At 37.7% G+C, this 16,587-nt stretch overlaps 1 protein-coding gene across 1 annotated transcript in view; it reads left to right on the top strand.

Moving 5' to 3' along the window:
- Nucleotides 1-16,587, top strand: part of Pacrg (parkin coregulated) — a 501,453-nt gene that overhangs the window by 67,770 nt on the left and 417,096 nt on the right. The window contains exon 2 of the mRNA XM_004651092.2: nucleotides 1,886-2,020. Coding sequence (XP_004651149.1) covers nucleotides 1,886-2,020 — 135 coding nt within the window. The remainder of the gene's footprint in view (nucleotides 1-1,885; nucleotides 2,021-16,587) is intronic.

Here is a 16,587-nt window from a genome sequence, read left to right as displayed (position 1 = left end):
TGACTCAAAATATATTCCTTTGTGTTTTTCAAAAGTCCAGGAATCACAACTCTTTAGTTCTTGTGATAGTAACTGAAACATTCTACTTTGTATATGGCCTCTAGCTCAGAGATTCAAGCACAATAGTTCTGAGATGCATGTGGTTATTTTAACAACTGAGTGATTTGGACTGAAAATACTGGTGAATAATTCTAATTAATATCAGAACAAATTAAAAATCTTCATTAGGATGATATCTTACCACTTTCATCAATAACTCATAAGTCATATATCAGGGATAAGTGCTTTGTAGTGGAATAAATTCTAAACCCTAAGAAATGTGTGTTATATCAGTCTCCAGCTCCAATGAAGGTTTTCATTGCACCAGTATATCTTCATGCCCAACTCAGTTCCAAATACTGCACCTGATGTATGCATTATACACAATATATTTGTTATGTGTCTTATAGGCACTTTTCTTATTCCATGTTATTACAGATGTCAATATAGGTATTAAAATTAAAATCGTTAAATAAAAATATTAACTTAATAAATTAATTGAAATATTAAGCTAAATTATTTGCCAAATTATCTGTGTTGTGAGCAAAATAATTACTGATTAGTATTTGCCTTTTTTTTTCATTTTATTTATTTATTTATTTATTTGAGAGTGACAGACACAGAGAGAAAGACAGATAGAGGGAGAGAGAGAGAATGGGTGTGCCAGGGCTTCCAGCCACTGCAAACCAACTCCAGACGCATGCGCCCCCTTGTGCATCTGGCTAACGTGGGACCTGGGGAACCGAGCCTTGAACCAGGGTCCTTAGGCTTCATAGGCAAGCACTTAACTGCTAAGCCATCTCTCCAGCCCAGTATTTACCTTTTTAACAATGAAGAAAGACAGTCATGTTCTGCCTACTGTAAGGAAGCTTAGAAGACCACATACCCATCACTTGGAGTTTTTTTTTGTTTTGTTTTGTTTTGTTTTGTTTTTTGGTTTTTTGAGGTAAGGTCTCACTCTAGCTCAGGCTGACCTGGGATTCACTACGGAGTCTCAGGGTGGCCTTGAACTCATGGCGATCCTCCTACCTGTACCTCCTGAGTGCTGGGATTAAAGGCCTGTGCCACCACGCCTGGCACCACTTGGAGTTTTATATTAGTGTATTAGTTCATATATGAATAATGAGGATCTAAAAAAATAAAGCTCGGGGTGAATGATTATATAGGAAATAGTTCTTTTTACGGAGAAATCAAGTTTGGGGAGAAAAAACTTTTCATATAACTTATTCTGAAATTGTTTTCTAATGATTTAATATTATCACATGCATCCTGTATACCTATATAGTAAGCCACCTTGTTCCTTTATTCACTCCCTAATACCATCAATCTTACATCATTTTACAGTTTTGTTGTTAATATTTAGAGTGAAGAACATATATCATCATTTTATGTATATTTATAATGATTAAAAGGAAGGATCTTAAATTTATTGTGTCAGCATTCCTTAATATATATCAGACCTAGGATTAGAATTTACAATTATTAAAGAAAGAATTTACAATTATTAGAAATTTAACAATATTTCTTTGAACTTACTTCTAGTAAAATGTTTCCTTAAACAGTCTGGGTTTTCTTCCTCATGAAATGATATTTTAAGTGGCATTTTGTAGGCATGCTTTTTAAGGTAGCTTGGAGAAATATAAGTCCTTAACAATGATTATAAAATGATTTTCTTCACCAAATGTTCATGTACATGAAATTTATCTTGACCCTGGTTAAGTCATTTGGCGTTTGTTTTGAGTATATTTTATGCAGACTGGAATCTTTTCTGAAAAAACAAAATCTTTTTGTTGGAGATTTTTTTTTTCCTTTTTAAAAACCCAATAACTCTCTTTTGCCCTTCAAGGTGCGAGGCCCTCCAGCCGCTGGGGCGTTTAAAGAAAGGCCAACAAAGCCCACAGCATTTCGAAAATTTTATGAGCGTGGAGACTTCCCAATTGCCCTTGAGCATGATTCCAAAGGAAACAAAATCGCCTGGAAGGTAAGTCAGGGCTCAGCTGCGACAAGCCAGCTGCTCTGCCTGCCCAGAAGAGCGACATCCCAGTGACAAACAAAGTTGGCTGCTAAGTAAATAAACAGGAGTGATTTCTCAGCACAGGGAAGATGGTGGGTGAGCTCTTAGAGTCCCCCTGCACCAGCAGTCCTCCTTGAATAACAATTAAATTACAGCCTGCGAAGAAGATGACAGAGTTGCTTTGCCTTAGAGAATTGCACGCAGCCCAATTCATCTCTATTTTTATGAGAACCTGGCAGCCCGGCCTGTCTCGGGCAGTCCATCAAATGATGGACCTGGCGGCTGGATGCAGAGAGCAACAGCCATTTATCTCCCCCAGATTTCACCTTCCTGCAGGACACTTCCAAATAGAAGCTTTAATTACCTAAATGGATAGGTCAGGGATGTGTGCTCTCTGGGAAGGCAGCGGAATACACAAGAAGGTGCTCCCTGGTCCAGGCTGGTCTGCAGCACATCCTCCGTGCAAGGCTGTCATCCAGGCCTGTTAGAGGCTGACCTCGCCCAGCCGAGCCATTACAACACAGACGCTTTTCTGACAAAAGGTTAATTGGCTTCAAAATAAATGTATTACCTAATGACTCCACTCTAATGTGGGCAGGCTTCTTTCTTAAAGGCTCACCGATATTACTTGTAAAAACTTGCCAGTCTCTTACCTGGAGGGAGAAAGCTTTTGCATTTAATTTGAAAAGTGAACGTTGATCTCTAACCATTTATGCTATTTAATTATTTGTGTTATCAGCCACTTTGCTTTCTGGGTTGTTTATCAGCTGAAAGGGCTTCTTTACCCAAAGACAGCAAAGCCATCACACACCTTTGTGTATGGCACAGGGTTAAGGAAAACAAAAGGGCTTGGGCCACACAGCATTAGCTAACCAAGCCAGTACTTGTGCCTGAAGGTGACTCTAGGAATTGTTTGTAATTAGGAACAAATAACATAAGTTAAAAAATGAAATTATCAAATTAGAGAACTTATCAAGGTAAACATCTCAGAAAGAAGCACCTAAGATAACTTTTCTCTCCAAAGGAAGTCTGGAAGAATCATCTGTGTCACATCTAGTGTGTATTTTAAAGTTCAGTCCTGGTGTTAACAGCATTTCTAGATCTAAAGTAGTTGTTTGGCATTTATTTATTGAACTTTGTACCAAAGGAATCCTGGTGCTATCTGTTATTAAGCCTTGCCACAAATTTCAGGCACAGAAGGGAGGAACATTACTTTCTTCCTTATTCATTTCTATCAGTCTGTGAATTCATTATGTAGAAGGGCCCGTGTGAAAAAAAAAAAACAACTTATAACATGTATAAACTAATTTAGATATTTTTGTCTTAATCTTAACATTAATTACACATCCCTAAAGTTTCATTGTGATTTGGGGGTTCATTTATGATGGATTGATTATATGGGTTTTGTTTTTGTTCATATATTGCTTCATATAAGGTAACTCAGGTGGCATTTCTAAAACTATATTTGGTGTCAACTGAGCAAAATAATACTCATTGGATTAATTACATGACTTTTGTGTTTGCTTACCTATATGTTCATTCATATAAGACAACACAGTGGAGTATCTAAAAAATATATGCTCTCTGGTGAATCAAAGAATATACCTGTATCTGAGAAATAAGTAGGCTTTGATGTTTTAAATAATAACCTACACATAAAATATAGTAAGGGAAAATTTTAATTTGGATTATATTTTAACCTGATAAAATGAGTTTATAAATTTAGAAGTTCCAAAGATTAAGAAAAAAATTATCTTGAAAATAAAATACTAATAAAAGTATGAGTTGAATAATTTTACTTTCCGTTTGATAATCCAATGTTCAATAGGGATAGAAGCTGCTTTTCTTTTGAGAGTTATATTAATTTTCTTAGCTACTATTGATTATAGTACTGATTCAGTAAGCCAAAAAAAATGAGGAAACAATTTACTTACTTATACTGGCAGCAAATTAGCATAAATTATGAGAAGCATCTTATTCCAGAATCTGTAGAGTTCTATCTTTCGGAACTTTAATGCACTATTTCAATTTTATTACTATTTCATTGAAACTAAGACATTAACATTATTTATTAAGCATAGGCTTGTGAACAGTCTTTCAGTCTATCCATATGTATTCCTTGACATAGTAATATGGGCACAATCTGGTATAAAGGATTTATTTAGGATGCCATCCTTAAGGAAGAGGCCTTGAATGTTGAAGGAAAACCAAAACGTTGCTCTATATCTCTCTGTATATGGGCAGAACATGGTCCCTGGACAAGACCTGGCTTTAAAATATAACCCCTTCCTCCCTGCAGACTTTGTAATGGACTTCCCTAGAAAGTTATAGGTTCTTTCTTAATGAGTCCTTGTGGCAACCAGGGAATTCAAGTGTGGGGGCTTGGGAGTGCCCAAGATGGTGTGCACAATCGAATTATAAGCATCTCAGAAGCCTGTCACTTTTGGTGTTAGAGAGATGGCTTAGCAGTTAAGGCACTAGCCTGCAAAGCACAGGGTTCAACTCCCCAATACCCATGTAAGCCAGATACACAAGAGAGTGCATACATCTGGAGTTTGTTTGCAGTAGCTAGAGGCCCTGGCATGCCCATTCTCACTCTCTCTCTCTCCCCCTGCCTATTTCTCTTTCTCTCTCAAATAAATAAAATAATTTTTTAAAAGCCTGACACTTTAAAATTTGTGGGACTCACTGGCTATAAACTTTGGTGTCAACAGTTCCTTGATCTTGAAGTCACCAGAGCTTGTTAAGATGCATGAACAAGGATCCCTGCCCCGGTGTCCAGAATCAGTAGACCCAACCATCACTGCATGATACACCATGATGCATTGTTGAGATAGCAAAGGTAGTCTAAGGAATTGCCTTATAAATTGTCTAACAAAGTCAGAAGATAGAAGCATTGCATGCTTGGGCTCCATGTACCAAAAGTATATGGCAGGCTGAATGCCATAGTCCATCATGTGTTACATACTTATGGAATCTCTAAAGATCAAAACAGTATCTCACATGATTTACTGCAGTCATGGTGATGTTGCACTCACATTGTCTGATCTAGAACAACTGGCCATATGTGCTCATTAAGCTCCTGAAATGTGCCCTCTGAGACCAAGGAACTGGATTTGTAACTTTATTCCACCTTAATTAATTTTAATTTAAATATCCACACAGTTTACTACATTTAACTGAGGAGCTGTAGATCAATAATGGCAATGAAAAGCAAAAGCCTGGAGATATTACCCTGATAAAGGTGGCAACATTAAAAATGGAAATGAAGGACATATGTGCATTTTTGTCATGGTTGTCCATACTTAAAATACATTTCTTGATAACTATGATAAAAGTTTACAAAATGTGTATAGCAAAAATTTCTATATTCTTGTCCATTGCCAGTTTATAACCTATGAGAAATGAGTACATGTGACCTAGAATGTGAAGTCTATCAGACAAGCTCTGTAATGCTTTTTAAATATTGACACGTACATTTTCTAAATCATAAAGAAGCATGGTGATTACTTTCTAAGTTGTTAATCTGCTTTTACATTTTTTTCTTGACTCCGCTGTCAGGAAGTAGGACTATTCTGCAGCTGATATCTTTAGTGTATACATTATAGGCACAGAAGTAAGGAATAAATAAATAAATAAATAGAATAAAATAAAAGAGGTGACCTGGAGAGATGGCTTAGTGGTTAAGGCACTTGCCTGCAAAGCTTAAGGATCTAGGTTTGATTCTCTAGGTCCCACATAAGCCAGATGCACATGGTGGCGCTTCTGTCTAGAGTTCATTTGCAGTGGCTAGAGGCCTTAGAGTGCCCATTCTCTCTCTCTGTCTCTCTCTCTCTTTCTCTCTCCCCCTCCCTCCCTCCCTTCTTCCCTCTCTCTGTCTCTAATAAATAAATGAATGAAAGTAAATCAGACATTTTTTAAGTGAGAAAAGGTGAGGCAGCCTGGCTGGACACATTACAATGAAAATAATGAGGATGAACAATAGAAATTTGAGAAGTGTGTTTGTGGAGAGGGAGGGTAGGCATGCGTTGCATTTAGATTTTCATTCCTCACCATCCTATACTAACATGAGTCACAGGAATATTGAAAGGTGGTGTAGGTGGGGTGTACCTAAAGGTGTTCCACAAGGGCATTATGGAGACAAAAGAAACATTACCTAAGCACAAAGCATGGGGTCCAATGTACCCTCCATGCTGCTGCCACAGGCACTGACAAGAGGCATAAAGTACCAGGTGGCCCTGGGGAAGAGAGGCGTTTAAAACCTAGTATTAAAGCATGAGTCATACGGACAGTACACAATTGTGAGGAAGTTTACCTAGCTCCTTTGTACAGTATCTTCTTCTGCCTCAAGGTGCCGCCCATCTCCCCCTCAACTCAGTGTAAGAAGGTAGTGTTCCCTTGTCTTCCTCCTCTTCTTCATCTCTTCCCTCTGTCTTCCTAGCCTCCCCTTCCTGCTTCCCTTGATCCTCCTGCTCCTTCTTAAAGTCTCTTACTGCCTAGAAGCCATGCTCTTCCTATAGTTTTTCCAGAGCTAATTTTGAGAGAAGAAACCAGAAGCCCGTCATTCATTTGAATTAAACTTACTTTCATACTAGCGATAAATATAACTCTTAGCCATAGGAAATTCTAGGATACTAATCACTTCCAGATGAGCACCGACTCTCAGCCGTTATGTAAGTAGCATGGGAATATAATTTCTTTTAAGATAACCACTCCAGTAGAGATCTTCAGGGGAAGATTTGGGAACAATATCATAAGCATACTAGGTTGAACTATAAATCATTCACTTATTTTTGAGATGGAAAGAGCTACACATACACTAATGGATCTATTTTTTTTTCAGCTTAGGCATATTGGCATGGTAGATAAGGATTTCAATCACTGACTCCATCTGCCCATTACATGTTCTATGTAACACTTGTGGCATGCACTAAAAAGTATTACTCTTCACTAAATTATTTGATATACAAACTTAAGGATGGCCTATCTATTAGACAGATTTGAGTATGAAATAGATATCATTCAACATCTGGGCAAATCAATATAGAATTTAATCACTAGTACAAGTGCAACAGGACCACAGACCTCTCAGGCTATGAAAAAGGGAGAGGCAAGCATGAAGGGCGCAGGAGGCCCCTCTCTCAGCAGGTTATAATACCTTCCTGGAAATATCAAGGTGGCCCTTATCTAAAGTAGCACCATCACCAAGGGGATTTTTCATTCCTGTTTGATCCTTAACTAAATATAGACTTGATTTTCAGTAGCAACTTGCATTGAAACACAATTAGTAAAGGCAGAACTGATGAACATAGTGGGGATACGTTAGAATGGGCCCAGACAGTCTCTGAATGTATCTTCTTCATTGATCTACTAGAAACATAAAATTTTGGATGAAACCTTAAATTCCTTGAGGTTGATATATTAACATATCTACCTATCTACTAAAACTTAGATCATAAGACTTTTCTGTTTGGAAAAAGAGTTTTTAAATTAATATTAACCATAAAGCTATAAATACTTTTATAAAACTTTTAATGAACAAACATACATAAAAATAAATCACTTACATATGTATGCCCCACCTTGTTTAAGAGCCAATTAATCTTACGAAGAACCATAAAATACTTGAAGTTAGCTTTAATAAGAAAGATGAGGGGAACAGAAAACCAGAACTAAAGACAGAGTGACAGCAAGGTGAATGAAAACAAGTGCCTCCTGAGACACTTTCAGCAGGGCCATGGTGTGTAGTGCTGGTTTGTACATTCTCTCTTCCTACCCAGCACAGTCTCTGGCCCTGAACAGGTGCCAGGATTTCTTCATAGAATGAAAGTAAAGCTCACTACAGCTGATTATTTCGGGGTGTTTGTAGTATATATGTGATGTATATGCATATGTATGCAGTCCATTCACATGGTTGTGGCAAAGGCCAGAGGAAAATATCAGGTGTCCTCCTCTATTGCCTTTCCATCTTATTTCCCTGAGGCAGAACCTCTCTCTGACTAGAGCTCCCTGTTCTTTGTTAGACTGGCTGCCCAGGAGACCCAGTAATCTTCCTTTCTCAAGCTTTATCGAGGTTACAGGCACACATGGCCCACCATGCTTATAACATGGGTGCTGAGGATTGAGCTCAGGTCCACCAAGTTATGTAGCAAGAGCTTTTAGCCCCAGAGCTGTCTATTGTCCCAGCACCTGTAAGCTGCTTACTTCTTTCTTTCCCAGTCACTTCACTTGTGTCTTTAACTTCCTAGGCCTTACTTTCCTTGTCTGAGTGCTAACAATGTGCCAAATGATTCCTCTCACCCTTTATAATTATGAGACTTCAAACCAATTTTGTTGTATGATTATTAAAGTACTTATATTTTGAGATTTTTTTTTTGAAAAAAACATCCTACAAACATTGAGAAGACATTTTCCAGAGAACAAGACTTCTGGAAGCAAAGTGGAGAAAATAGCAGTAGCAAGTTTTATTTGAATCCACAATACTTTGGAGACCAGAATTATTTGCTAAAGTTTTAGGGGGTGCTGAATTTCTATTATGAAAACCTTAGATCATGCACAAATGTTTTCCCAATGACTACTTATTTCTCACTTTCAAAATGTCAGAGACAAGTTTATTTCTCTAAATGACTGAAAACATATGACCACCTTGAACACCTAAGTAAGGAAGATAGATGCTTTACCTAAAAATTAAGATGCTTAAATCAGTTTTTAAAAGGACCTTTGATGGTGGCTAGTACCACACGTTCCATTCTCAGTTGAGTGACAGCTCCATTCAGTGTTTCCTTTCTGGTATTTCTGCTCCTCCTTTCCTGATTCTTTTCAGTCTTCACAGTGTTGGAATTCATGGACTGTAGACAAATCTGTCAATATGACTATTTTCAATGACATAACTGATAATGTCTTGGCAGGGAAAACAGTTATTGGATGAAGTCATTATTAAAGAGTATACTCATGTTTTTATAACTCCTATAAGCCCCAACCATGATAGTTATCCATCCATAAGTATTATTGCATCTTGAAGCAAGTCAGAGTATGGTGTGAAGCTGCCTGATCTGTTTCCCATCCACTCACAAGATTCTGCTTTGACGTACAGTTCCATCCCTTGTTGTCTTCAGTTTCTTAAATGTTTTCATTTCTTTATTCAGTTTTCAAAAAAAATTAATGTCCTGTCTATTACCCTTAAGGTAAAGCTGATATTGATCCTAAAATCATGTAGGCAAATTTATTTTAGTAGAATAATTGGTTTCATGTGAAGAAAGATGAATGTTTTCTTGGAATTCTCCTAGGCTTCTGTTGTTTTTGATAGATGTGAGAGCTTGAGTTGGATCACAGGCCTCAGTAGAATCCATAACACAAATTTCATGAGAAAAGTGACAACTCACCTGACTCTGTACAAGAGAACTGCTACATTTCCATTATCAATTCCTCAGTGATGAATTAATAGTCTATTCTAGGAATTTTGAGAAAATAATCCTTGCAATTAATGTATGATCTGGTGGGGTTTTTAGAATATTTTGTAGATTTTGCATACACAATCCCATTCCTTTATTTGATGGAAATTGCTATGCCTTTGAAATGTACAGTACAGAAATAAAGTCATGTGTCAGAAATCACTTTCATTTGGGTGGGTTAGATGACCTCTGGAAGATAGAGGAAAGATTTTTCTGCTGAATGGGCTGGTGCTCCCTGCCGCCTCTATAATTTATGTGAGAAATTAGTGTGAATGGTTCACTTTTATGGAGAGAGCTGCTTGTAGCAAGCCTGCAGAAACAATTTTCCCCCAAGCCTCCATCTGTTCTTCAAACTAGGGCATATGCCATCTCATGGAGCTTGAAAGTCAACTGATTTATAACTCCTGGAAAGTGCATAGATTGAGAAGAAAGGTCGACCGCTGCTCTGTGACAATGATTTGTTAGGCATTGGCTAAAGACAATTCACATTACCAGGGACCCAAGGGGAAACAAGCAATGTTGTAAGTTTCAGATCTTGGTAGGCTGACAGCCAGAAGAAAAACAAATCACTCCTGCTTCTCCATTTGGACAACCACCACTACTAAAAAGTAACAGAGGTCTTGGTGGCTCTAAGGGTCCCATAGCTCTGATAGCGTGTTGTCACTTAATGTCCCATGAAGAAACAAGATTGCTGCTACCCTCCTAGCAGTGAGCATTGCCACTTTAAAAGTAATAGTTCCCAAATCGTTAAACTGAAAGTGTGTATTGCTGCCTGTCAGGGAGCTCTGTTTGAGGACACGAATTGGTCTTTGATGAATTTGCTGTATCTGCTTGGAAGGTGAATCTCCAGTTGTATTCCAATCAGTAATTTATGGAATAGTTCCCTGTCTGTCTTATCACTTATCACAGACCCCTGCTGTTTACTAAAGCAACATCAAGATCAAACGTTCTACAGATACCAAATGGAAGCAGACTGACAGTATGGTCCTGAAAACATATCATTGTTTGATGTTTTTATTTAGGGTGGACAGAATATCTCTTTAGACTGGAACCTCTTAGAGATATTGTAAGACATCAATTTTCAATAAATGCTAGTTATTGTAAGGTTTCTCCTGTTTTTCAGAAAACTAAGTCTAAACAAAATATTAATGAATAATCAACTTAATTTTAATATATATGTGACAACAGCCTTAAGAAGTATTTGGAGATGGAGATAGGGTTCAGCAGTTAAAAGTGTGTTCTTGCAAGGTCTCAATGCCTGGGTTTGATTCCCCAGTATCCATGTAAAGCCAGATGCACAGAGTGGAGCATGCATCAAGAATTGTTTGCAGTGGGAAGCTTTGGCATGCCCATACTCAATCTCAGTCTTTCTCTCCTCCCCCTCACCCCCCGTATCAAATAAATAAAAATATTTTCAAAAACAGAAAAAAAATTCCCCTTTATAAAAAAGGCAATCCTGATCTTGGATTAATACTGGTAGTCTAATCAGTTTAAGTCAGATAACTTAAGATATAAATTTTGTGTAAATTTAAATACTTGGAAAATGTTGCTCTTAATATGAACTATATAGTTGTTTATCTTATAAAATAAGAAAGTACTAAAAATGGAAATGAATCAACAGTATACTGCTATCAACTATCAACATTTCTAGAAGTATTTCCAACTTAAACTGTTTGCATCATTGAGGTCATAATATGGATAGTGCTTTTTAAACCATATTTGTCATTGTACAGTATATAAATATTGTTTGTACTCAATTCTTCAGTACTCCAGTTTTTCAGTTTTGAGAGCAAAATATACTTGTTCCTGAAAAATTGGAAAGTGATAGAATACATGCAGAAGATAAAATTTATCCTGATATGTTCCTGTTTAATCTTTTTCTGCATTATATAACTTTATTGAAACAACATTTCACATGAAAATTTTAAGTAGATCAAGGGACCATTTGTGCACAATTTGAGAGAGGAGAATGAAGGTGGATATGCAGCCATTGGAATAATATTAGTTTTCTATAATTTAATGACAAGGAAACAAGCACCTTTTTCTGAGACAAGATCCTGTGTTTAACTAGTCCAGACTAGCATGGGATTTAAGGTCTCCTGCCTCAACTTCCCCAGTACTGGAATTACCAAAGTGTGCTGCTATGATAGGTGGACAATCGTCTTCTAATATGTAGTTTTAAGTTTTCATCCATCATTAGCAAGGCCTTAAGAACATGTTTCCACATGTACTTTAGCAAGACTTGTCTTTTTCTGTAGTGATTCTCATCTTGTGATGCCCCACTGTGTATGTGCTTTGGTCACCATGGGTATATAGTGAGGAAGATTTTAGAGAGCATTAAGACAATAATTTCAGATGAAGCACATTTCTTGCTCTTAGGAAAAGTATATAAATGGACAGAGGTGACAGAATCACTATAAAGTTGAACACAGCCCCAAATTACTTCCTTTCCACTATTAATCCTATAGAACTTCCACGATTGGGTTTTGGTCTAAAAGGAAAACCCATAAAACTTTCTAAGCTATAAATTCCTACATCTTGAGCACTTACATAGACATCACTCTGCTGATGTCTATCTTTAAACAGTTTTATAAACAAAAAAAAAGGGTTTAAATTTGTGAACCCTCTTGTAGTGGTTTGATTCAGATGTCCCCCATAAACATAAAAACATAAAAAAAGTGTTCTAAATGCTAGGTTCCTAGCTGGTAGAGATTTGGGAATTAATACCTTCTAGAGGCAGTGTATATTTGGGGGTGGGCTTATGGGTGTTGTAGCCAGTTTCCCCTTGCCAGTGTCTGGCACACTATCTTTTTCCTGTTGTCTACTTATGTGGGCAAGGGGGTGATGTTCACCCTCTGCTCATGCCATCGTTTTCCCCTGCCATCGAGGAGCTTCCCCTCGAGCATGTAAGCCAAAATAAACCTCTTTTTCCCACAAGCTGCTCTTGGTTGGGTGATTTTGCCAGCAATGCAAACATGACTGCAACAGTAAAGTGGTGCCAAGAGAGAAGTCATTTGCTTCTAGACACCCGACTTTGTGGCTTTGGCCTTTTGGAGCTGATTTTCAAGAGGAATATGGATGGATTTGAAACTTTGGCTTAAGAGATGCCTTGCAGTGCTGAAAGTACAGCTTGCTGGACTATTCTAGCCAGAGTTGCAACACCTAATGCAGTAAAAATTGTGGACTGTTTGGTTTGGCTTATGAGGGTGAAAAGGAGCTTTGTATGGAGTAGGGTAGAAACAGTTTGTGTGAGAGGCTTGCTGTTATGCCCATGTCCTGGGAAGCTGTGCAGTGTTGCAGTGTGTAGAAATGGAAAGGTATGTGCAGAGAGATATGGCACAGAAATGAAATCTTTGGGCTGAAACCTCTGGCTGTTCAGTGGCAATTATATGAGAAATTACAACCTTTTGAGATTGGACCAGCTGACCTGCACTGGACCAACAGGAAGGATGTAGAATCTTTTGAAGGGGCCTGAGTGCTTAAGCATTCTTCAGAGTTGGCTTTATTCCCCCTGGATTAACAAACTGACACCCTACCTGGTATTGTGGAGTATAAGAAATGCAGATAAAAGAGGGTCATTGAGTTTGCAACATGGCCTTTTGTTTTGGAAATGTCTGTGGGCAATGTGAAGCAGGATTGCCTGCATGGAGACCCAATGGAGCTGTGAGGATGAACTGTGGGTTGCAATGGAGACCAGGTGGAGATACTGGAACCACGAGATGGCTGCCAAGGAAAGCTGCTGGCCCGAATGAAGTTTTCCAGGATTGTGAGTAGCCTAGCTGGAGGGGCAGAGTTGGAACTCCAGAGACTTGTTCCTGGTTAGAATTATCGGACTTGGAGACTTGTCACTGGCTAGAGTTGTTGGACTTGGAGCTACAGAGTTTGGTGTTTGCCATATTTAAATCATATATTGCTTAATTATTTCTTTGCTTTGCCCAATGCCATCTTTTGCAGTGTGAATGTTTATTTTGTACCATTATGGGTTTTTTTTAAGGTGATCTTTTGGTATTATGGCTCAGTTAAAAGATGTTGGACTATGGGATGTATGATTATCATTGGAATTATAAAGGCTTCCTTTCATGGTCTCTGCAGAATACAGCATTATTGTATGCCAGCATATGACTGCTTGAAATTAAGATGAATCTGATTTTTATTGTTTTCATGGAAACCTGTTCTTGTTTATGTATTTTATTTGGCAAACTGGGTAATCACACTATTTTGCATAATTAACATTTGTTTCCATATCTATTATTTTTCTTTTAATCCATTCTTCCTTTAGTATGGTAAACTTACAGTCTGTTTACTTTTCTTTTGCTATATCATTGATTATAATTTTTCACAAATCTTCTATTTTTATTCTTAGACAAATAGCATGTGTGTGGCCTGTATGATTATAATCTGCTCTGTCATTATTCTCACTGTGTCTTTTAATATTTTTCCCCTCTTTGCCTATTTTTTTTTTTAAATTTTATTTATTTAAGAGCAACAGACACAGAGAGAAAGACAGAGAGAGGGAGAGAGAGAGAATGGGCGTGCCAGGGCTTCCAGCCTCTGCAAACGAACTCCAGACGCGTGCGCCCCCTTGTGCATCTGGCTAACGTGGGACCTGGGGAACCGAGCCTCGAACCGGGGTCCTTAGGCTTCACAGGCAAGCGCTTAACCGCTAAGCCATCTCTCCAGCCCTCTTTGCCTATTTTTAAACTTCTGGAAGAGCTTCTTAGATTTTTTAAATTTTTTTACTGTCAATCTATTACCTAAGTTCAAATTTCAGCTGGGCCAACTGCTCAGCACCTATAGCCAGTACTCAGTGTCTGGTATGAGCATATTTCAGTCCAGTTCTGTTCTGTTGGCCTAACAGAGCATCCTCTGTAACTTTGGAAGTTCCACTTGCCTACAATCCCTAAAATGCATAGCTACTTGGCTCTGTCTTCCTCTGTTCTTGCCCATCATCCTGCTTATGAGCCACAGTACTTTCTGGAAAAAAATACCATCCATCACTAGTGTCTCTGCCCATGTTCCATGTTCAGCTTCATTCAGGATGTGAGCTGACTGAGGATGTAGGATTGGGAATGCTGATGGGGATAAAAATCCCCAGTCCTGCTTTGGAACAAGTGCCTCTAATTCCAAGTCATGAGTTGACTCTGAATTGGGTTTTTATAAACCAGTTCAGAGGCAGTGTTATCTATATATTCTTTTTATCTCCACTTTGCATTCCAAGTTTCAGTTCCATGTTGGATTTTTCTATGTCTTTATAGATAATTTTGTGTTATTGGGAGACACCAAGACAGAGACTACTGTCAAGGTGGTGTTAACATCACTGAACCCCTTTTACTTTTGTGCCTTACTGCATTACAGAGAAGTAACGTGATCTCATCAGCACTTAGTCCACAGTGACTTGTTCATTCACAGAGGTATATAGTACTTAGAATGGCTGTGACACAGTGTTGGGTCCTATAAGCTGGGTAATACATGATCTGAAGGTAAGGAGTTAATTATCTGTAATAGATTACCATCTACAAAGAAGCTAAAATGTCCAAAGAGTACACAGCAAGTCTGAAAACAAGTACAGCCCATATTCCTGTATATGAACAATATGTATGTGTATATTTATATATAGATGCACCTGTGTCCTGTTCCTGATTCTATACTAGAATTAAGATTTAAATTTTATTTTATAAAATTCAACCAGTAAATGGAGCTGGTGGAGACTACCATGAAGAAGTTTTGCCTTCTTATTTCTCATCTGGAAATATCAAATCTCTTGAGAAATATTATCCCATCAATTAAAGAGTATCTTTTAGATTATTTCTATTTGCACAAACTTGTATAATGTTTCATTAAGCCACATGAAGTGTTTTTCAAAAGCCAATGAAGTATAATATTGGGTTGTAGAGAATTTCATTTTTTAAAGAAAAAATTCTTCCTTCACAGAAAGAACCAGTTTAGATTTATTATTAATTTCCATCTTTGAAGAGTCACTTGGGTAATAAAGAACTACTTCCCTATACACAAAGGGATTGCTCATCTATGTTCATTTTTCTTTACATTTTGTAAATGTATTATGAAACATGCTAGTGACTAGACTGGCAGTATTAAAACCACAAGTTAAAAACTACAGAAGTTAAGATTTTTATAATTTTATTTGGGAATCTAGCTCTTTCTGCCTGTGTGGGTTATAATTTTAACACTTCATTGTTGTAACTTACTGCATTTAATAAACTAATAGTTGGGACCTGCTTCAAATCTTAAGTAGCACATTAGCATAGAGTTCATTTCAGGAAGAAGAAATGTGGGCTCTCACGGCTATGGTTGCACTACAGTGGAAATGGAAGTAGGATGGAAGTAAAGGCACTTGCGATTTGTAATATTACTACCAATGTTTAGGCTGGTAAGTAAATAATATTAAATTTTGATAAATTTACGGAACTAATGAGTGTTTTGTTGAATGAATATACTCTCTAGGGAATGTTATAGAGTAATGGCTAATTTAATTTGTTAATTTGACTGGATTAACAACTACCTAGTATATTGAAGAGGCATACTTTAAGGTATGTCTGTGAGGACTTTTCCAGAAAGAATTAACTGAAGGGTAAAGACTCAGCCTGAATTTGGACAGCATCATCCCATGAACTAAAGTTCCCAAAAGGGAACAAAGAAAGCCAACTGAGCACCACCACTTCCTTTCCTCTGTTCCTGGTTCTCTGTGATGGGAGCAAGCAGCCACTGTGGAGCCTTCCTGCCACCATGCCTTCCCAGCATGATGACCAATAACCCTTCAAACCACAAGTTATGGCAATGAGAACAGCAAATAATATAAACAGTATTTTTGAAAACCTTCATGGTAGGAAAATTTGCATTTTATTAATGTAAAACACCACTCTCTGATTCCCAAATGGCCTCTTGAGTTTTGCTCATCCTCAGTTTATTTGTTCAGCAATCTGTTTGTGTGATTCCAAATGTGTGTCGCGGTCTTTAGCCTTCACTCTCACTGGTCTCTTCTTGGATGTCCTGGTCACCTCGCCTCCATTTGCCATTCTGCTTTGGTCTTGGGAAGAGAACTCCAGTTATTGTTGGGCTTTTTCT

The sequence above is a fragment of the Jaculus jaculus genome, chromosome 9 (assembly GCF_020740685.1).
Source record: "Jaculus jaculus isolate mJacJac1 chromosome 9, mJacJac1.mat.Y.cur, whole genome shotgun sequence".
In the NCBI taxonomy this organism is placed as follows: Eukaryota; Metazoa; Chordata; class Mammalia; order Rodentia; family Dipodidae; genus Jaculus; species Jaculus jaculus.
Note: the sequence above shows the minus strand (reverse complement) of the source record. Positions and strands in the feature narration are given on the sequence as shown.